This window comes from Ailuropoda melanoleuca, chromosome 15 (assembly GCF_002007445.2).
Source record: "Ailuropoda melanoleuca isolate Jingjing chromosome 15, ASM200744v2, whole genome shotgun sequence".
Classification (NCBI taxonomy): Eukaryota; Metazoa; Chordata; class Mammalia; order Carnivora; family Ursidae; genus Ailuropoda; species Ailuropoda melanoleuca.
In genome coordinates, this window is record NC_048232.1 from 75,464,669 (window position 1) to 75,488,181 (window position 23,513).

The following is a 23,513-nucleotide window of genomic DNA, read 5'->3' on the forward strand; positions in this document are numbered from 1 at the left end:
ACACTGAATGAATCTAGTCAGGCAACCAGAGTAAGTTTTAGCATTTAAAGTTGCTGAGTAGAATATAGCATTTGCAGTTATAGAAACAATTTTAACTTACACTCCTCAGAAAGCTAATTTTAATTTCTCATAGCATTATTGTATGTTTAGCTATTTATACTCTAAAAATTAGGTGATGTGCTTAACTGTCAAATTACTAATTCATTCACCATGCATTCATCAAACACTCACTATATGCCGGGTAGTGTGCTAGGTACAGTGGCAGGTACTTAGAAGAAGAAGCAGTTCTGGCCTCTGCCTGGGAGAGAGGTATGACCTATAGGGGATGGAGACTCATAAGTACAGTGCAGGGAAATATGTGCTTTCTTAAAACTGTTGCCAAATATAGGAGTTCAGTAGGGATGTGTATTTAAATGTGCACCTATTTTAGGGCATTGACATAAGAGGTGAAGCAAAGTGGCCACCAATTCTATTGTGAGCTCTTCCTAGGAAGGTTCCTATTTCAGCAGTTTGGTCTGGCTAACTTTAAATGGGACATCTAAACTGCAGTTGGCAGCAGTTTGCATGCATGTCTCCTTGGGGCCAATCTGTTCTATTCTGTGCAATGAAACTTCAGCTGTTGAGGATAGAGCAACTTTGCCATCTCATCCCCAAAATCTAGAACAAGTCTAAAGATCTAAAGAGTAACTGGGTAAATTATGGCATCTCCTTAAGACAGAATTTTATGAACTTATTGAAAACTATAGCAAGAAAGCATTTTTAAAGCCTTGGGGAAACTCTTAGGACAGAGTATTAAATGAGATGAGTACATAGTGTGCCTACTGGTTATCCTCAACTATATTAAAACAATGCATTGAACAGGGGAAATGTGTCAAAAGTTTAAAAATGAGATTATGGGCCATTTTTATTCTTTTTTTCTGCATTTTCTAAGATTCCTACAATGAGCACATTTCTTTTATGATCAGGAAAAATAATGCTTATTTTTAAAAACAATTCATTTCCTTCCTGTAGCTTAGCCAGTCGAGTGAAGCACATTGTCCACCAGGCCTTCTGGGACGTCCTGGAGTCAGAACTGAATGCTGAGCCTCCCGAGTATGAACATGCCATCAAACTGTTTGAAGAAATCAGAGAGGCAAGTTGATGTTGTCTGTATTGATTAGTAATTTTTCCCCCAAAGACTGTTTTCCTGTCCTCCAAAGGGTATTGGAGATTCTTTTTGGAAAACTGAGTAAGTGCAATCACTGGAAGGGAGTTTTCTGAAGTGCACTTCCTGGGGTGGGGTGGGGTGGAGGCTAGGGAAATAGGGCAGTGGAAAGAGCACAGGGCAGTGTTTAGCACACAGAGTAGTGGCCACAGTAGTTAAGAGCACAGACTCGGGAGCTGGACAGTATGGTTTAGTGATGGGTTTAGCAAAGGTTTTCCCTCCATGAGTCCTAGCATCCTGAGTACTTGCAGGGTAATCATAAGATTCAGGTGATATGACGGTTATAGTTGTAGCTAACATTCACAAAGCACTTGCTCTGTGCCAAATACTAGGTTATTCATTTATTGTTACCATAGTGCTGTGAGGTAGTTACTCCTATTACTGAATTCTTACTGGATAAAAAGAAACTTCATTCCCTTACTCACCCAGGGTCACACAGCTTTGAGGGGTAGAGAGGGACTTGAGCTGAGGCGCTCTGGCTCAGAGCCCATACTCCTAACCATGTGCTGAGTGTGTAAGCACGGTGTCTGCTGTGTGGTGAATACTCAGGATAGGTTGCTTGTAAAATATATAATAAATATTTTATATTTAAAATATACTAATGGAGCCCATGGGGTATTTCCATTTGTTCTTCTTTAAAGGGTTCTTGTGGAGCCATGATCTGCAACTTGTTCTTTCTTTGCATGGTTTAAATATAAACTTTCTGAAGTTATTTCAGTAATACCCCTTCCTTGCCAGTTGCTCTTATTCTGTTAGTTTCAGTAACTTCCCATGGGTTGGGGGGGGGAGCTTTAATTCAGAAGATAGAGCTTTTTTTTTTGAGTTGAGACACTTGAGTGCTCCTCTGACCCACCACCAGTCAGTGTAAGCTTCTGTGGCAAATATGGACAAGGAGCTCAGTCATCTAGACACTGAAGTAAAAAATGACAACCCATATTCACATAACGATACTGTTAACTTTCCTTTCTCTGTAGATTCTCCTCTCTTTTCTGACTCCTGGAGGCAACCGACTTCGCAACCAGATCTGTGAAGTTTTGGACACAGACCTCATTAGGCAACAGGCTGAGCACAATGCTGTTGACATCCAAGGCCTGGCCGACTATGTCATCAGTACAATGGGAAAGCTGTGTGCTCCCGTGCGAGATGACGATATCAGAGAGCTAAAGGCTACCAGCAACATCGTGGAGGTGCTGAGGTTAGCACTTTCACTGCTTACATTTTCTGAGAGTACCTTCGATTTCATTCAAAAGGGAAATATGAAGGGCGGGTACCTTGGTGGTGCAGTTGGTTAAGTGTCTGACTCTTGGTTTTGGCTAGATCATGATCTCAGGGTCAGGAGATTGAGCCCTGAATTGGGCCCTGTACTCAGTGCGGAGTCTGCTTGAGATTCTCTCTCCCTCCGCCCCTCCTGCTCATGCTTTCTCCCTCTCAAATAAATAAATACATATTTAAGAAAACAAAACAAAACAAAAGGGAAGTGTGGGAATTGAGCAACACAGAATAATAACTGGTCTCCCAAAGGAATCCTTGATCCTAAAAGAAAACCAGATTAGCAAAGCTAAGTATTTTTGTGCCTCACTACCCTGTCCTTTTTTTTTTTTTCTTTTCTCTCTATCCCCCCCCCCACCAATTCCCATAGGAATAGAGACCATATACACTTTGTTCAGACTCCTTAAAATTTCAGGGCTTTCCAAGGAAGATTCGTTCTTGAATCTTCTTTGTCTCATTAAGACTCGTTGTTTATGCTTCTTAGTGTCTGTCAGTTTATGGCCAGGTGTAATGGATCTGCTGGAGGTACTGTATTTGCTAACGCAAATACTCTTGAGATCTGTGAAGAATACATTTGGAATGCATGTGTAATGCCTTCTATGAATAGTGACCTTGTCAATGGCAATTGGAATTTCAAAACTATTTCGGGATGTTTTATCTTTTCCAGCCTGTAAAGTAGATCACAGTTAATGAATTTCAGCTTAATTTCATAATCACCTCTCTAACTATTTTAGCTCTAAAATTTTTAGACAAATATTTCATGTTCTGGACCTCATGAAAATGGACATGGTCAATTTTACAATTAGGAGCCTTCGACCACATCTTCAACGCCAGTTGGTGGATTATGAGAGAACCAAGTTCCAAGAAATTTTAGAAGAAACTCCAAGTGAGTACAATGCAGTGTCTATATATTGACATTGGATGGAAATATGATGTTTATGCTTTGACATCTTAAAGAGTATCACTAAAGAATTTTGGCTTTTCTGTTAAACATTTTTTTAACTTCTAAAGTCAGCATCACAAATTTATAGCTGTCTGCCCATGTCCCAAGAACTGTGCCAAGCACTATTCATTTCTTCATGCATTAAAAGTATATATTTATTGAGCACCTGCTGTATCCCATACACTGCTTAGTGGTTGTGAATACTGCAGTGAACAAAACAGTGTTGTGGCCCTCGGGGAGCTGACATTCTAGTAGGCATGGCAAACAAACAAATAACGTATATTGTCAGATGTGTTAAGTGCTGTGAAGAAAAATAGGAAAGAAGGGCAGAGAACAGTGGGGCAGGAGTGGGGGAGGTGGTGTTTTTAAAGATAAGGTAGACTGGGAAAACCTCTCCAAGAAGTAACATTTGAGGAGAGTTTGCAAAGGAAAGAGGAAGGGGCATGTAAAAATGTGAGAGAAGAACATTCCAGCCAGAGGGAGCTGAAAGTGCGAAGGTGTGAAGCTTGCATGTGACGTTGGACAGACAAGGGCAGACAGCATGGCTGGAGTAAAGTAGGCAGGGAGAGACTGGGAAGATATGAGGCTGAGAGGTAGACAATGGCAGGTCCTGTAAAGCCTTGCTAGGAAGTGAGAGTTGAGAGTTGATTCCAAGTGTGATGAGAAGTCCTTGGAGAGTTTTGATCAGGGGGGCAACATATGATTTTCATTTTTTAGGACTACTCTGGCTTCTTGGTAGAGAATAGATCATACGGGAGCAACGAGGGAGGGGAAACAGGGGCCCCAAGGAGGTGGTATTGCAGTTGCTCCAGCAAGAACTAACGGTCCAGGTGGCAATGGTGCAAGTAGTACGAACAAGTCAGATTCTGGATGTATTCTGAAAGCTGAACAAAATGATTTGCTGAAAGTTGGATGAAAGAGAAAAGGGAAGAGTTGAGGATGATGCTAAGGTTTTCACCTGAGCAGCAGGGTGAATAGTGATGGCTGCTTGTGAGGTGGGGCAACTAGGGGAAGACAGGTAGGGAGGTGGTATGGAATCAGGGTTCAGTTTTAGATATATGAACTTTGAGATCTTGTTTGACATCAACATGGACACGTCAGGTAGGCATGTGGCTATAAGAGACTAGAGTTCAGGGGAATGGTGGATACTGGGATTATACGTTCAGGACTCACCAGTGTATTTATGATAGATAAAGCCATGAAACTGAATAATAGCTAACATGTATAAAATACTTACCACATGCTAAGCACTTTAACTGTATTAACTAATTTGATCATTGCAACAACTTTAGGAAATTACTCCCCATTTTATGAATGAGGAAACTGAGGCATAGATAGGTTAGATCCCTTGCCTCCATGACACAACCTGTAGGCAAGCCACAGAGCTGGGACACCCAGATGGTCTGGCTACACCATTCATACTCTTAGCCACAATATAACACTAGATAAAATTACCTGGGGAGTGAGTGTTGATACTGAAGAGGCCTGACTTGGGACTCTAGAGCATCTACAGCCCGAAAAGAGAAGGATCCTGCAAAGGTGACTGTGAAAGAGTAGCCAGAGAGGTAAAGGAAGCCAGGAGCTGGTGATGTTCTGTAAGACAAGTGAACAAAGTGTTTGGAGAATGAAGACATCATCAACTATGACAGTGCTAAGTGGTCAAGAAACATGGAGGCCAAGGCTTGACCATTGCATAAGACTGCATGAGGATCCTTGGTAACCCTGATGCGAATAGGTTCATGGACTAGTGGGCATTAAAACTGGACTGAGAGAAGGATCAAGAAAGCCTAGGAATAGAGAATGTGGAACCTTAATGAAACTTCACAGTTACTTAAGTAGGGACTATTACACCCTTTATTTCACAGGCAAGGGAATTATGATGCCAGATGTTGCACAGCTGCCAAAAGGCTAGCTTACTGATTCCCTCATTGGCAGACTCTGAATGCTGGCTTCTGGGCTTTAATTAACCACACTATAAGGCTGTTAGATGATCCACCCACTTCACCCACACTCCTCGTTTTCTGCCAAGCTAGTCAATATGGTAGCCTTATATAAACAAAGCCAAACAGGTACCACTTTTAAAGGGGCTCCAAGAGTCTGGAGCATGCAGGGAAGAGGGCCTGGGTCGTGGAGGGTCTCAGGAGGGAACAGTCCACGAAGCTGTGCATGTTCTTTTCGGTAACAAGGGGACACATGTGGGCCCTGAGCACTGCCTTCCTGTTGATATTGATTCAGGGACTTTGGGTTAAGCTTTGTAGGGCAGACTAGGATCCATGGAGAGAAATCACAGGCACCCAGTTCTGACCTTTTTAGCAGCTAGAGATGTTTTAAGCTTGAAATGGGCCTCTCTATTACTACTAGTAGTGCCAGCTATCATTTTGTTGAACACTTATTATACACCAAGTCCTTACTATGTGCCAAACATTTTACCTTTATTAGCTCATTCAAGCTTCACAAAGCCCTATGAATCTGGCACTGTTATCACTCACTGGTTACAAATGAATAAATTGGGGCACCTGGGTGGCTGAGTCAGTTCAAGTGTCTGCCTTTGGCTCAGGTCATGATCCTAGGGTGCTGGTATTGAGCCCCACATCGGGCTCCCTGTTCAGCAGGGAGCCTGCTTCTCTGGCTCCCTCTGCCACTCCCCCTGCCTGTACTCTCTCTCTCTCTCTCAAATAAGTAAATAAATAATCTTAAAAATATATAAATGAAGAAATTGAGGTTAAGGTACCTAGGTGACTGCTAAAGCCTGGATAAACCAACCATGTCTCTGCCCCAAAGCATGTACATTGAGCCGCTACACAACACTGCCTGTCTTCAGATAAGATACTGACTTTCTTTAGGGGATCTACATAGGAAGCCCTAGCACTAACTGGCAGATAAGATTAGATGACTTCTAAGGATCCTTCCACAGCAAAATTCTGTGGCTTCAGGGCTGTATTTTTTTAGCTCCAAAGGGAGAGAGGGATTAATGGAAATAGAACCCTATATACAACCTGAATCCGATACCTGATCTACGGTAACTAAGTTCGTAGCAGTGTTTTCCTTTCCAGTGTTTTATTGGTTAGTTTCATTTGTATGCCTGTGCACATGTGTGTACATGTATGTGCAAATGTCTCCATGTCTTGAATCAAGATAGCTTGTCGTCTGGAGTAAATTCCCTAATATTGGTTTGAATTACAATTTTGTTCATCTTAAATGATTTGTTTCTGTCCTTAAGACCCAGGCTTAGTGACCTGCAATTCATTCGTACTTTTCAAATTGACTTGGATATTTTCAGAGATTTAAGAATAGAATAAATCCAGTTGTGCATATAGGTCATTATTGCCCAGCTCTAAAAATGTTCCCAGAGAAATCAAGAGTCCAGGAAGGAGAGTGTATGTCAGCTGTTAATTATATCCTCAAGTCACTCTGCCAAAAGTCGGTCACTGTGCCCTAATATCAAAATAAGAGCCTCATAGTAACATGCAGAAGGACAAAAGTGTTGGATTTTTGTGTGTACATGATTTTTTAATAAAACAATTATTGGAAAATTAATACAAAGATGCACTCTAGATTTCTGAATTCACTCCAGAAAATACTTTATTTTACCAACAGACAGATTTTATTCAATTGCCTGATTTAAAGTACACCCAAGAAAGCCTTAGGCAATGATTGGATGCATGTAGTAAGCATCAACAAGATAACCACGTCAGGTCCAACAACTAAATTACCTGCAGAAAGAGTAACAGATTACTCCTCAGGGACCAGAGCACAAGTAACTTCTAAGATACTCAGAGAAGGTTTTTATTTATTTAGGTAATGTCTTATATCTGATAACACATTCTCATAGAACTTCATTTCATGTGATTCTTTCAAAAATCCTGTGGGACATAAATACTTTCCAAAAACACATTTCTTGACAAAGACTACCTTTTCTTTACTGAACTGCTTTGGCATCTTTGTTGAAAATCAATTGACAATACATTTGTGAGTCTATTTTTGACCTCTTTATTATTTTTTTTTGGTAATTGAAGTATAATTTACATGCCATAACATTAATTTTTTAAACTGTATAATTCAGTGGGTTTTAGTACATTCAAAGGTTATACAACCATCATCAGTATTTAATTCCAGAAGATTCTCATCATCTCAAAAAGAAACCCCATACCCATTAGCAGTATCTCCCCGTTCTCCCTTCCCTTAACCTTTGACAACCTCTGGTCTACTTTTTGTCTCTATGGACTTGCCAATTATGGACATTTCATATAAATCAAATCATACGATGTGTGGCTTCTTTCACTTAGTATAGTATTTTCAAGATTTACCCATATTGTAGCACATATCACTACTTCATTTTTTTTTATTGGATTCTATTCTATCCTATGATCTATATGTCTTCTCTTCACTAAATACCACACAGTCCTGATTATTGAGGCTAAGTCTTGAAATCAGGTAGTGTTAGTCTTCCATCGTTGTTCTTTTTCAAAATTATTTTGCTTATTTTAGGTCCTTTGAATTTCCAAATGCATTTTTAATTAGTTTATTCGTTTCTGCAAAAAAGCCAGCTGGGATGGTGATTAGAATTATGTTGAACTGACATCTTCACAATGAGTCTGCTAATTTGTGAACTGGGTATCTCTTCTTAAGTCTAATTTATTTCAGCAATATGTTTTAGTTTTGGTGTACCAGTCTTGTACTTATTTTTTTTGAAAGATTTATTTATTTGAGGGGGGAGGGGCCAATGGAGAGGGAGAGAGAAACTTAAGCAGACTCTATACCGAGCAGGCAGCCTGATGTGAAGCTTGATCTCACAACCCGATATCATGACCTGAGCCAAAACCAAGAGTCGGACGCTTAACCAACTGTGTCACCCAGGTGCCCCTCCAGTCCTGTACTCATTTTGTTCAATTTAATCTCATTTATTTTATGTTCTTTGATGCTGTTATAAATGGTATTTTATAAAATTTTTATTTTCTGGCATATAGAAATATAATTTATTTTTTAATATTGACTTTGCAGCCTGAGAACTTGCTGAATTAACTTATTAATGCTAGTAGATTTTTGGACTATTCCTTAGGTTTTTCTGTATATATGATCATTTTGCCTGCAAACAAAGACAGTTTTACTTCTTCTTCTTTTTTTAATCTGTGTGCCTTTTACTTCTTTTTCTTGCCTATTGCACTGACTAGGTCATCCAATCAGATGTTCAATAGTAGTCATCAGAGAGGGCATCCTTGCCTTTCTAGGGGAAGAATGTTCATTGTTTGACCATTAAGTCTGATGTTACCTGCGGCTTCTCATAGATGTCTCTTTCTGTGTTGAGGAAGTACTATTTCTAGTTTGTGAGAATTTTTATCTAAATAGGTCACCTGTTAAATTTGGTCACATGCTTTCTTTGTATCTACTGAAGTGATCTTTTTTCCTCCTTTATTGTGTTAATGTGCTGAATTACAGTGATTGATGTTTTTCTAATTAAACCAACCTTGCAGTCCTGAAATGTTCATCCCACCTCCTTGGTCATAGTGTACTGTTTTATCTTGCTAATACTTTACCTTGCTAATGCTTTCTTAAGGATTTTTGCATCTGTATTTTTGGAAAGAGATCACTTTGTAATTTTCTTATAATGCCTTTGTCTGGGTTTGGTATCAGGGCAAAGCTGGCCTCATAAAATGAATTGAGAAGTATTCCCTTCTCTGCTTTGTTAAAGAGTTTACAAAAAACACTTTGTCTTGATTTGCATGTACTGTGTACATTAGTATACGTTTTACTGGATGATGGTGTGGAGGGAAAGGTATCTGCAGGCCTGTAGGACCAATCAGTTTGTTAGTCTGACGGAGACAATTTGAGCCATTCTTTAACCCCATGGTTACTTCCAGAGATGGTGAGTTAAATTGGAAACCTACCAGGTCTCTCATGCCAGACATGGAGAGCAGAGGCTTTTAGAGCACCCACTGTATGACAAGTACCACTGGAAAGATAATCTGAGTATTTTGCAAAGCAAATGTGTCTGCCAAAGCAAAGCCATATTTCACATACCTATCAAATTGTGGTATGAATTAAGTCAAGGGAAAGAGAAAAAATAAGGATCATAGATTGGACTCTTCAGTGATCTCATTAATGAGATGGAATTGAGATGAACACGCATGAAATATTTAATAACAATTTTTTAAAAAATAGAGAAGCTGTTTTTTTTTTTAGATCAGCTGTTTAAGAGAAATGACAGCCAGATCAAAAATTCAAAGACAGGTGCTCTGAGAAGGGTTAACTAAGGATGAGTCCATACGATCAAGAAAGGCTTCTCATAGGAAGAGAGATTTAGGCTAGGCCAGTAAAAGCTGGCAGGATTTAGATTTAGAGAATCAAAGATAGTTCCAGGGGGGTTAGACCAAGCCTCTCAGGCAGGAAACCAGAAGCGTGTATCGGTGGAGAGTGAATTCAGGTACAGTGCTCCTGGGCCTCCACAGCTCCTGGGAAATTCTTAGGTAAATATACCTGTAAAGCCATTGCCTCTTCTTGTGTTTCTCCCTCCCAGTAATCTAAGAGCTTCTGGAGTGCATGGAACATGTTTACTCATCTCTGAATCCCCAGCACTTGGTACAACACCTAATGTACATTACGTGCTCAGTTATCATTGAATAAATGAGTGAATGAGGAGAATTACTGCCTACGTGAAAAATCGAGGATACAAATGTCTCATGGGTTTGACCTTGGTTTGGGGGCCACATAGAGCAGTCACTATACTAGCTTGTGGGAGTAACATCTCAGCAGTTAGATCCCTTATAGGAAAGCTGATGTTTCACTCTGAATTTGTGCTCTTTCTGCTTTACCAGTCACACTCAATTCTAGCTTCCTGCTAGGATCACCTGGGGTATTTAAACACAGGTGCCTGAGCCCCATCTCAGACTGATTAAATCAGAATCTCCAGGAGCTGTGCCCAAGATCTTTCTTTTCTTTTTAAAGCTCCCCAGGTGATTCTAAAATCAGCCAGGATTGTGAACCACTATGGTACACTGTTGCTTTTGTTTGAGATAACTAAATGGGCTTTTAAATGTGTCAGCTGTAAATGATTAAGCTGGCAGTATAAATGCTTATTAACGCCGCCCTGTAATTATATCCACCAAGATTTCCTCTCTCTCTCTCTCTCTCTCTCTCTCTCTCTCTCTCTCTCTCTCTCTCTCTCGGTTGGATGTCCTTTAAACAAAAGACTACAAGTCTTTTACATCTTTATGAACAGAATTAGAAAAACCAAGAACAACATATGTCAACTGAGGAGAAGCAAAGTTGTAAAATTTTGGGGTGGTGTTGCTCTCGTGTGGCAAGCATTGCTGTTCACAGATTACTCCTGTTCAAATGCTGGGTCTGAGGAAGAATTTTAGGGTCACTATTCTTTATTTCATTCTCTGGTGCTTTTTAAAAAGTCTGCAACTGTGTTCGGTCTGCATTTTTTTTTTTTTTTTTTTTTTTTTTTTTTAGCAATTACCACCTTATAAATTCTAGCAAATACACAGGTTTATAAGAAACGTGGTATAAAAAGCAAACTGTTTCTAGTGGGAAGACTTAGAACTGGGTCAAAAGTAAAATAAAGTGTGCCCACTAGCATGCTTGTGCATTTTCGGAAAGGCATAGCTCTAATCAGGGGGATCCAGGATTCAAAAATGTTTAATAATCAGTGCTTTTAGTCTAAATACATTCTCTGCACAAAATTCAAGGTCATGTCTGAGCTGGCTCCTGCTTACCCACCCAATGCCATCTGTTACCATTCTCCCTCGTTTTCTATAGACCGGCAATACAGATATGCTTGTAGCATCCAGAATGTGCTGTATTCTCTCACTGTTCTGGGTTTTTGTATGGGGTGTTCGCCTGGCCTGGGGTGACAGTCCTGTCCTCTGTCTGCTTTGTATTTTTAGGTGTCACTTACAGAGCTCTTCCTCTTAGACTCTGTCCTGGACAACGTCTGCTCCCTCCACTCCCACTGTGCCTTCTCGCATTTATTGTATTCTGCTGTAATTGTTGGTTTATAGCTCTGTCTCCCCATCTGGACTATAAGCTCCTTTAGAGGTGTGCCTATCTTGTCATTTGTGCCCAGCTCCTAACTTAACATCTGCATGTAGAATGCATGCAAGGGATCCATGTGGCCTTTTCACTTTCAGGTGCTCTTGATCAAACTACAGAATGGATAAAAGAATCTGTAAATGAAGAACTACTTTCTCTTTCGGAGACTGCTTTAACTCCTGGGGCCGAAAACAGCTCTAAGTCAAGCCTGAGCCCTACAGTGGTGCTAAATAACAGTTATTTAAAACTGTTACAGTGGGATTATCAGAAAAAAGAATTACCAGAGGTGAGTGGGGTTTTTTTTCTTCCCTCAAGTTCTCCAATATTTTAATTCTATCTGTGTGTCACCTGGTCTGTCTAGTGTTGTGTTGTGGTTTAATGACTTTCCTGAAATCAGATAGAAATGGGAGTTTGGATGTAACATTGCTTGTTTTATATTTTCATGGTATTGAGCTTCCCTTTCTATTTTTGCATTTAAAATAAATATGCTAGACACTCATGACAGATGGAGCACGTCTTCAAGAACTGACAGAAAAGCTGACTCAATTGAAAATTATTGCCTGCCTGTCCCTAATTACCAACAACATGGTGGGTGCTCTTACAGAAGGCCTCCCTGAGCTTGCAAACAGGTTAAAAAGGATTTCAGCTGTTCTACTCGAAGGCATGAACAAAGAGTAAGTTCCAAGTGTTTTTATCTGCTCATCCTCGAATTAAGGCTCTATGTGTGTTTCAGAGACCGTGAACAATCCTGGATGTCTGGGTGTGATATTTAGGACTGTACTTTAGAGAAACTTATCTTATACCTTCTTTTTCTAGAATTTCTTTTAATATCTCTGAAGGTTTAGATGTCCTTTCATGAGAAGGGAGAGATCTTTTCCATGACAAGAGCCAGGATGAGTGTCCTATTTCCACTTAGAATGGGCATGTGCAAGAGCTCTTTTTTGACCGTGCTGTGAAATAAACAAACAAAAACCAGAATTCCAAGCTGAGGGTTTGGAAGGCCCTATCAGGGAGGCTTTCCTACCCAGTTGTTCTGACTCCGTCATTTTTCTGCAATGAAATGTTTACCAGCTTGACTGATCCAGCCTGCTCTGAGCTCTTTAGTAGAAGTAGTGACATCCTCTCCTTCAGAGATGTTACACAAGTCCAGTGAAGGTCTTGTTTTTGCTAAATTCATTGCCCAGTATCAGACCCTGGATCTCATTTAGATCATCCTGTTGCGAATCCCGTCCAAGTCAGAAAATTCCTAATCTTAGTCAATGACCAGATGCTTTCATGGGTCTTATATGCGTCATCTCCTCCTGCTCATTCCCTTTTCAGGTATTTTCAAGGCCTTAGTTGTTCATTCCTGTCTTTGAAGGGAGATGCCTCTATCCCTCCATCCTCTTGCCCGTTACTCAGAAAGCATATAAATTACTTGATAAAATCCTAGAATATTAAGAGCCAAGAGGAGCCTGAGTGATTACAGCATCCAAAGTTTTCAGAGAGAGAATAGGATTTGCCTTGGGTTGCACAGTGAGATAAACCTTCTCTAGGTTTGCAGCTGGTCTTGCCTTAGCATTTTCCCACACAGGGTAACTATTACTTTCCAGAAATGTTTATTAAGCTTTTAGAGAACCCACAGTGCTGCTTAAGTATTCATATAAAGCATATAGCAAAGTGGTTACTGAGAAGTCAAGCTTCAGGTCAGACAGACCAGGGTTTAAGTCCCAGCTATGCTATTGACTTATTAGGTACCCTTAAACAAGTTCCTGAATCACTCTGAGCCTCATTTTCTCACTTGTAAAAAGGAATAATTGGGCCTACTTACAAATGTGGGAACTTAAGATGATTCATTGTGAAGTACTTAGTGCAGGTGTCTGGCACGTGGTGCTCGATAAATGTTCACTTTTAATAACTAGTTGTTAAATCATCTTCTTTATAGACGCTTTGCCTCTCTGATTGCTTTATCGTTTTAATTCCCCATGCCCACCCCTATTCTCTTATCCATTTAATTCCCATTTTGCACAAAGTTATTAAAGACCATTTCTGGACAGTGAGAGACCATTTTCAATCATCGTTCTCCCATAGTGTGGAACTAACACATGCCCTTTCTAATTACCTCTTTTTTCTTACCTCTTAAATAACCCACTGCCCACTACTTCTTATGGTTTTCTGGGATTTTTGACTGGTTACTTGAAAGTAACAGTAGGAAGGAGCTTCTTATCTTTGATCATGATAGGTTAAGAATTTTAGGTAATTTGTCGTTATGGCATTAACCTATAAATATCTTCATTTCTTGTAGGGTTTTTAAAAAGATTTATTTGTGGGGCACCTGGGTGGCTCAGTCATTAAGTGTCTGCCTTTGGCTCAGGGCATGATCCCAGGGTTCTGGGATCGAGCCCCACATCGGGCTCCCTGCTCTGCTGGGAGCTGCCTTCTTCCTCTCCCACTCCCCCTGCTTGTGTCCCTCTCTTGCTGGCTGTCTCTCTCTCTGTCAAATAAATAAATAAAATCTTTGGGGAAAAAAGATGTATTTGTTTATTTTGGGGGAGGAGTGTAGGGGGAGAGATCACAAGTGGAGGGAGGGGCAGAATGAGAGGGAGAGAGAGAACCTCAAGCAGACTCCCGGCGGAGTGCAGAGCCTGATGCAAGTCTTGATCCCAGGACCTTGGGATCATACCTGAGCCAAAATCAGGAGTTGGCTGCTTAACTGACTGAGCCACCCAGGCGCCCCTTCATTTCTTGTTTTTTATTGGTTTTATAGATTCACTGTTTGGCCATGGATAAAGGAATTGATTCTTCCATTTTATAAGCATAGATTTAACAACAACAAAATATCTGTGAATGAATCTGCTCAGACCAAAGGGTTTATTTTAAGAAGTAAATAGGTATTTTCTTTTCCTTTCTGATGGTCCTGCATGAAAATGGGGTTGCAGACTTATTTTCAGGGACCACACTTTCCTGACTCTGCTTTTCCAACTAAACACTACCTACAGAATTGAATGGTTTTAAGCATTTAAGAATCTGCTACACATAAGGGTTGGTGCCTGAGAGGAGTTACTATATTCTAAGTTCATGCTAATAGAAGTACTTACTGTGTGTAAATGAAAAGTGACAGACATCTGAAACAAGTTGGTATATTAAAAAGTAGATAAAAACTGCTGGATAGAAAAACTATTCCTGATACAATTTTGTTTTATGCTTTTTTTTTAGGACCTTTAACTTGAAGGAAGTCCTGAATTCTATTGGTGTTCAGACTTGTGTTGAAGTTAACAAAGCCTTGGTGGAGAGAGGTTTATCCAATTTAAATGCTGAGGTCCAAGCTAATCTCATAGGTCAATTTTCAACCATTGAAGAGGAGGACAATCCTATCTGGTCCTTGATTGGTGGGTCCTCATGTTGTTATTGGTTTCTGCTTCAATTCCAGTTCGCTTTTATTTGCTGGTTTTGAATAATGTCAAGTGTCAGTTACATTTTAGTCTTAAACAGATTACCTGTGCCTTTTGGAGAATAAATATGAAAAATATAAAGAAAGGGGGCGCCTGGGTGACGCAGTCGTTAGGCATCTGCCTTCGGCTCAGGGAGTGATCCCGGCGTTCTGGGATCGAGCCCCACATCAGGCTTCTCTGCTGGGAGCCTGCTTCTTCCTCTCCCACTCCCCCTGCTTGTGTTCCCTCTTTCACTGGCTGTCTCTGTCAAACAAAAATAAAATCTTTAAAATATATATATATATATATATATATATATATATAAAGAAATTGTACTTTCAAAGGTTTGGGACTCACTGCTTCTTCTGTGTGTATAAGTAACAGCATGGGGAAATGTTCCAGGCCCTTCTGTCTTACTATCCAGCCAATAGATTTTTATGAAGAAAATACCATAATGCTACCAGTATGTTAAAATCCTAGATCAATGCAACAATCCAAACCAGCTGGCAGTATGTTTAAGAAAGTAGATCCCAGTTCTGCTGTGAGCTAGGCTAGGCAAGCTGAGGCCTCTTTCTTGGTCAGACTTAAAGAGACAATGAGTAAAGAGGCTATGGAACTGGGGGGCATGATGGTGGGCTTTTTTTTTTTTAATGCTTGATTTCTAGGCAAGTGATTATCTCAGTATCAAGTTGTGTTGGTGAGTTGGGAAAGTGGAGAATTAATCAGTTAGGACTCTTTCTGTTACCAGTGACAGAACTGAACTAGCTTAAGCAAAAAGGAAGTGCATTTTCTCATATTACCAAGAGCAGAGCAGGACTGGCTCCTCTACGGCTTAGAGCTCAGACTGTGTCACTGGCACTAGTTTCCCTACCTCCTCCCTTCAGCCCTGCCTTCTTTTGGGCTGGCTGTCTTCACAGATAGACTCTTTCCATCATGGCAAGACAGCTTTAGCTCCAGCCTGTATCTTTCCATACTGAAGTCAAGTGAAAAACAAGGTGTTGGCTTCACCGTTAGCCCAAATAATGGCCCCAGAATTGAGTCCCATTGGTCCCAGTTGGCGTGACTGTAGGTCAAGTCACATTCTTGAATCAGTCATGGTGGTCAGAGGGGAAGGAACTGGAGATTGAGACGTATGTTCAGTTCCTGAAGCCAGAGTGAGTCCACTTTCCCTGTGGCACCTGGTCTGAAAGTAGAGAAGAGATGATTTCCCCCAGACAGTTCAGGGTGATGTGGCCAGAGGAGGGGGAAAAGTTGATGGGGGCACAAAGCAAGTGTCTGCTACAGAGAGTGAGGAATAAAGACCCGAAGGAGGAAAAGAGCATAGAATTGGAACTATGGACTAATCTACAATTTTTCAAAGTACAACACTGACTTCCCTAGGAGTATAAATACTTGTTATTATTTTTTTGAGGCTCTCACATAGTTTCTCTCATCCTTACCCCTGGGCACATGGAGTGCTGGAGCTCTAGGCCCCTAAAAACTCAAGGCTTTAACCCTTCCCCAGAAAGGAATAGTGCTGGTGTGCAGCACTGTGGGCTACCAAGAGATGACCCTGAACGACACTGACAAACACAGCATAGATGCAGCCACCGGGGCTGAGGCCTTCCCTGCCTGCCTTCACTGCCGACTCCTGTGCGTCCTCATGGCCCTTAGTCTCCAGCAGAACAGCCCATACCTGTGAGGAGGAGGGGCAGACTGTCTGCTGTCTCTGCCATGTACCACTAGCCCCCACTAGTGTGCAGACCTCGTGAGGATGGAATGCATGTCTCATATCTGCTAGGTCCCTGTACCAGGCTAGACCCACAGATGACATTTAATAAATAAAGTTGACCCTTGAACAAAACGTGTTTGAACTGCACAGGTCCCCTTACGTGCAGATTTTCTTTGATACAGTACTATAAATGAATTTTCTCTTCCTTAGAATTTTCTTAATAACATTTTCTATTCTCTAGCTTATTTTATTATAAGAATAAAGTATACAGTCCATATACAAAATATGTGTTAATCAACTATTTATGTTATCCTAAGGCTTCTGGTCCACAGTAGGCTATTAGTAGTTAGGCTTTTGGGGAGTCAAAAGTTATATGCAAGTGTTTGACCGTGTGTGTGTGGGGGTCAGTACCCTTCACCACCACGTTGTTCAAGGATCAACTGTATCTGTGCAAGGGGTGAGCGCATCAGACACTTAGACTGGGTGAGTACCTCATATAACCAAATGGTTGTGGACTAGGGACTCTCAATGAGCCGGTCTGACTCCAGAGCTCATATTCTTAACTACTCCTGGTGGGTACTGTTATTAGAACTGGAGCCCTGCTGTTGGTTGGCATGGTGGCCGGAGCGGCCAGGTGTCTGCTGTACCCTTGCTTTAGATAAGTGAGGCACTTGCAATTTCAAAATGGAGGGATATAGGATGCCCCAGCTGGATGCCCCACCTCAGGCAGGGCCAGGGCCAGGGCAGGGTGGCCTCCTAAAATCTGGTAAAGCACCTTTTTTTTTCACCCAGCTGTCCCCAGTCCAACTTTCCTGCTATTTTGCAAACTAAAAGCATTTTTAACCTCATTCAAAGTATTGTTGCCTAGAAACTCAAATGACTCATTTGAGCAGCTCTCCTTCGACTCTGGAAGCCAAGGGCACGCCTTTGGCAGGGACTCAGTTTGGCTGCTCCTAACTGGATGAACGCTTCTGTCATTTTAGTCTTGGCCTAAAAACTGACTCGTCCACAGAGGAGACAGAGCTACTTTCAGCATAATAACAGTTTTGAAAGAGTTTCTTTCTTTAAACAGTCTTGCAGGAAGGTGTTCGGACCATATCTGTGGTGAAAACAGACCTGGGCTCCTGAGAGTCAGGCAACCAGTTTAACGGGAAATTTAGTACACAACTGACTCTCAGTTTTCTCCTTGCAGAAGGTTTGGAGTGAGTTAAGCACTCAGAGGAACTGGAGACATAAGAAGGACCAGTTAGCCTTGGTTTTCCTTCCCTGTTTGTGGTACTCATAGTCTGCTTTCTTTGTTCTTTTTTTTTTTTAAGATTTTATTTATTTATTTGAGAGAGAGAGTGCACAACCCCAGGGGAGGGGGTGAGGGAGAAACAGACTGCACACTGAGCAGGGAGCCTGACACTGGGCTCCATCCCAGGACCCCTGGATCACCACCCAAGCCTTAGGCAGATGCTTAACTATTGAGCCACCAGGGCGCCCCTGCCTTCTTTTGTTCTTGATGTGCTATTTATTTGTAATGGAATTACAACTCCCGCTGTGTTCTTAGCCTTTTAAAAGGTAACTAGATAAGGTTTCTTTCAAACCAGCTTTTTTCAGAAGTATATGAAAACTAGAGGAAAATTATTTATAGATTACCTGCTATGTCGAATATTTGCATGCTTGTGGCTACCTCTGTTTTTTAAAAGTAATTTTCAGTTGTGTAAGAGATACATACACGAATGATTTCTCCTTGTTGACAAATTACAGGTGATGCCAAGTCCTCTTTGACTGCCTACCCCATTCCTCCCTGACTGTTTTCAGTTAGATGCATTCACCTTTACAGAGCTTTTTCATTCCATTCTCACTTCAGTTCAGTCAGCATCTGTGATGTGCCTGCCACATGCCAGACCTGGGATAAAAAGATAAAAAAGACACAGCCCTCACCCTCAGGCAGCTCTCTGTCTAAGAAGGGAGAGAAACATACGTTCTCAAGTAACCATAACATGGCATGCTTGTCTGACAGATGTTAGGGAAAGCCACAGAAAGGAAGTCACTTTAGCCTCGGCATTGAAGGATGTTTTCGACTTTGGGCAGAGATGAGATGAGAGGGAAGGGTCATCTAGTAAGAGAAAACAGTTCTGGCTAAGACAAGACATGAGACATTGGGAACTTAGAATTCTAGGCCAGACCTAGCTGCAGTGTGTGACTTTTGGGAGAAGCGTTTGGAGATAAGAATTTCATTAATGTCGTTGTGGTCCATATCCTACGGACTATGTTCTCTTTAGTAAACTTTTCTTTGTGATGTTTCCATTTCCAACGCCAAAGGAAGCCCTTGGGGCAGCATGGCCTGTGGTGGGTCTGGTCTGTCCAGTACTATTTGTCCGGTACTACTGCAGCCTCATTTACGTATGCATTTGCACCCTTTCGTAAAGTCACCTCACATGCAGATGTGTTGAATCAGGGAAGTAGGAGGATAGAAAAGATGGCCAACTAGAGTGCCAGTTAGGGCAGCCCCTCCTCAGTGCCTGCAGATTGTTGGCCATGGGTGGGGTAACTGTATAATTTATTGTCCAAACCAAGACACTTTTTAGAGATTCTTGTTAATTATGCCAGCACAACAGGTATAAACTCTGTCTCAGGAAAACCTGGATGTGTGGTCACCCTGGTCATGTGGTAATTTGGGCCCCCAAGGTTGCATCTCTAGATTTTTCAAGAGGAACCAGAAGTTTGGATTTCTATGTGAAATCCCCTGACGTTAGAGAGTTTCTATTTCTAAAACAAAACAAAGCAGCAATATTGCGTGGGGCCGAACTAGCAGTGCCAGTTTACAAGCTCAGCTTTGACGTACATAACTAAAATCATGGACATCAAGTTTTAAGTTTTGTAGAAGAGTCCCTGTCCTGCTCCAAAAGCGCTCTACATTTTTTTGTCACTTAGCCATTGCTGTGTAACAAGGCACCTCAAACTCCATAGCTTAAAAAAACCCATAAATATTTAGTGTCGCTCACAAGCCTGGGCACCTGAGTAGCTCATCGGGTCTTGCTTATGCAGTCAGCTGTGGCGTGGGTAGGTAGCTCTGTTGACCTTGCCTGGACTCTCTCAAGCGCTTGCGAGTGTGTTGGCTATAGGTTGGTCTAGGATGGCCTCAGATGGAACAGGTGGGCTTCCCTCGATATGGTCTTTCATCTAGCCCAGGCTTGTTCATGTGCAGGGGTGGGTAGAGAGAGCAGATGTGAACCATGGCACTTGGAGCCCCTGCATGCAACTAGCATAACGGCACTTCTGCCACATTCTGTGTCAGCCAAAACAAGCCGTAAGGCCAGCCCCAGTTCAAGACATGGGGAAACAGCCTCCAGCCTTTGATGGGAAGAGCTGCAAAGCTTACCTCGTAAAGGGCGTGGATACAGGGAGGACAAAGAATTGGGAATATTATGACAATTCACCTACCATAATTACTATTCTCACTTCTTTTTAAAAATCATGTTCTTTAATAATGGGACCAATAAAGATATCTTCTTTTTCCCCAGATAAACGAATCCAACTATACATGAAAAGCCTACTTTGTCTTCCAAGTCCTCAAAAATGCATGCCTCCTGTGCCAGGAGGCCTTGCTGTCATTCAGCAGGAGCTAGAAGCGCTAGGCTCTCAATATGCAAACATTGTGAATCTCAACAAACAAGTGTATGGACCATTTTATGCAAATATACTTCGAAAGCTGCTCTTCAGCGAGGAAGCCACGGGAAAGGCAGATGCTTCATCTTCTAACTAAAGAGGAACTGACATTGGATGCGAGGTTGGAAATCCAGCACTTTGGTACCCAGTCTGTTTCCACCAGTGGCATTACAGATGCGGCACATTCTCAGTCCTGTTCGTGGTGCAGCGTTAGCCTGAATTTGTGTAGTCCAGTAATATTAGCGTTGCAGAAAACATGCACATCGTGTAAACCCTATTCATACATCATTTTCAAGTTCAAAAGAGATGTTTTTAATGGACAGAAAGCAATTTGTAATTAATGATATGACCTTATAATACTTGTAAATGTTTTCTTAAGCGTTCATATATGGCTTATTCATTCAACCTTAAGAAGTTGTATTTCCTCACTTGTCACTATCAAATCTAATGATTTTTAATTTTGGTACAACTTCTTAAAGCGTTGGAAGTCGTGAGAATAACCAAGGGGATTGATGTTCTGAATAAATGATGTGAAGTAAGCATAATTGTATTTGAAATATACAATTAAATATTATTAACGTGTAATAGAAACTTACATAGTAAGTCTTCAAATTCCACAAATGTACCAAATCACATTTTATATTACCAATTGTCAGTATTTGTCTAGAACTTAAATTTATTAAAAATATTTTAAAGCTATGTACAAATTTTAGATAAAACTTGTATTGTTCATTTAGTGAAAATAGAAAAAAAAATCCCTTCTAAAATTTTATTCTAGAGGTTGGTTTTTCTGCCTGCAACTTATCCTGCTCTCTGAGAGAAACAACTTTTGCACAAGTATCTTAGTGAACGTCCTTGCATTTCTCAGGCCGTTGGTGAAGATTATATAAGATTTTGATATTTTTACATAAGGCAGGACTGATTTGAACTGATTTATTTATAAGAAGAAGGAAAGTTAACAATAAACCAGATCCCCAGGAGATCCCCATCCTCAGTGAAGTTCACATCTGAAAAAGAAATAGTTGAACTTCGGATTTTTTTAAACCATATAACTTGCTAGCAGATGCCTCCTGTGCTGATTAAACTCTTACCCCGCTATGACCAAGTATCATTATCATTTGACATTCTTGAGCATTAAAGCAAAACTTGGCCAAGCTGGCACTGGCTGTCATCGAGATTTTAGAGAAATCTGCTTGTCCTGGAATTACATACTTCTTTTGAAATGTTAAGGGAAGCACTACAGACTGGGCAGACTCCCGTCTATAAAGTACTTTATTCCCATAAAACACATTTTGATTATTTCGTTCTCTAAGGACTCATTGAATCTTCGTAGCCTGGTAGGAAAGAGTGGGTAGGACATAAAAAGGAGTATTCCTTTCTTCCTTACCTCCTTTTCCTCGCTATGACTTCCACCATTATGGTGCTACTTAATTATTTGATAAAGTTCTAGGAAATGATTGTGTGAATGAATTATCTCCAATCTTTACATTTTGGAGGGATCTGCCAAAATTTGAGAAGTTTTTGAAAGTCTTTTTTTTTCTTTCTCACGACAACCAATATATAAATCAGCCATTCTATCCATCTGAGCAGCTGTGTATAGGTAGAATTTTCCTGAAGAGCACGTCACTGGTCTTACCCATTTTCCAACCCCTCTTCCTGTATTTCCCTTCTGCCCGCGTTGTCCTGTGCTTAGAAACTATAAGGTGCTGAAGATTTTTGTTTTCGTTTTCTCTGAAGTTGGAGTAGTTTTCGAAACCGTGTTCACTTTGGAGTATGGGTGGCGGGGAGGGTCTGCCACGGAAAGGTAACATGTAGTGTGACTTGTTGTTGCTTTCTGGGGTAAACTGTATACTTAACAGGAAGACCAGGTGGTGTACTTTCTTTACCATCAGATTGGAATCCAGCTGGTATCCTTAAATACTTGATTATACTGCAATTTCCAGCAGGAAAACAATGTGTAGACATTTTTTTAAAATGCATTTAAAATGAAGGGCATTCTGCTGCTTTATTTTTCCTTTTTTAAGTCCCAAAGGAGATCTCAATGTCTCAAGTCTGGATTTAGGCAACTACATTTATTAGGATTTTTAAAAACATATCCCTTAGCATGTTGTTTTGTGTTTTGTTTTTTTGTTGTTTTTTGTTTTGTTTTACTTAAATGTTTACTTCTACTTTCGAGGTTTTCTGAATGTCTTGTTTTGTAATGTCAGTTTTATTAAACACCATACACACATTTTCATTCTTCTGCTAAAACATGTATTGTGTGCACTAAATTTCAAAATATTAAAAATTATTTCGAGATAGTCAGTGTCTCTTTGTTTTCTAAACCACCTTTGCATAGCTCAGAGCTGGGGTATTGTAGTTGTTCTAGAATGACTCTTCTGGTGATTGTCAGAGCCTTCCAGAGATCAGGTTATGTTCACTCAGCCGGTCAGTCAACAAATACCTACTAAGCATATACTATAGGCCCAGAGGTATCCTATGTGTTGTGATGCACAGTGACTAGACAGACACTGTCCTCAAGAAGCTTCTAATGTAATAAGAAGGACAAACTTGTGAGCAATTACAACAAAGTGTAATATAGGCCATAAAACAAGTAATATAGTGCTAGAGGTAACACCATCAAATTCTATTTCATGGAGATCATTCTTGAGCTACAACAGGAAGGATAGGCAGAATTGCCAAGGGGCTAAAAAAGGGGAAGGCACAATAGGCCAAGGGCATGGTGAGTACAATGGGTAGAGAAATGACAAGGCAAGGACCAGCACCCAGGAGAAAAGTAAAAGTGAGGGGAGGCAAAACGAGAGAGGTAAAAAGGTTCTGGGATGTTATGCTAAAATTTGTGGGTTTTGTCCAGAAGTAAAGAATCTGAATCTTTTGAAACAGGAGAGGGTTATGTTTTAGAAATTATGTATTTGGAAATTATGTTTTGGAAAGATTACCCCGGCAAAGAACAGTTGCTCTTGGTGCTGGAATATTCCTCTGTGTGGAGTGTGTACATATACATGTACTCGCAGAAGAACACATGGTATAAGGAACAGGAATGGACCCATGCCAACTGGAGCAGAAAGCGAGCTTATTGCATAGCTATTAAGTACTCACAGAATCTTCTTAATCTGGGGCATCAGGCTTGGAAAATGGGTAGGAACCAGGGCAAGCAAGCTGCAGGACTTTGGCCAAGCTGGATTCAGTCTTATGGCTTCAGAGATTGATTTCTCAACTGCCCTTGCTTCTTTGCCTCATTTTCTCAAGATTTAAAGTCCCAGATATCAACAAGCAGTTAGAAGA

The 23,513-nt window shown here is 40.8% G+C and overlaps 1 protein-coding gene across 6 annotated transcripts in view; it reads left to right on the top strand.

The window, feature by feature from the left end:
- The window catches only part of TCP11L2 (t-complex 11 like 2), a 36,910-nt gene extending 14,382 nt beyond the window's left edge, over nt 1–22,528 (top strand). For 5 of the 6 annotated variants that reach the window (XM_011235289.3, XM_019808357.2, XM_034643549.1 and 2 more), the window contains 7 exons: nt 1,012–1,132; nt 2,179–2,399; nt 3,208–3,359; nt 11,549–11,736; nt 11,943–12,124; nt 14,646–14,818; nt 20,084–22,528. In XM_011235289.3, coding sequence (XP_011233591.1) covers nt 1,012–1,132; nt 2,179–2,399; nt 3,208–3,359; nt 11,549–11,736; nt 11,943–12,124; nt 14,646–14,818; nt 20,084–20,325 — 1,279 coding nt within the window. In that variant the 3' untranslated portion in view covers nt 20,326–22,528. The remainder of the gene's footprint in view (nt 1–1,011; nt 1,133–2,178; nt 2,400–3,207; nt 3,360–11,548; nt 11,737–11,942; nt 12,125–14,645; nt 14,819–20,083) is intronic. The other variant, XM_002927640.4, reaches the window with a different exon arrangement.
- Nucleotides 22,529–23,513: the final 985 nt, after the last annotated feature.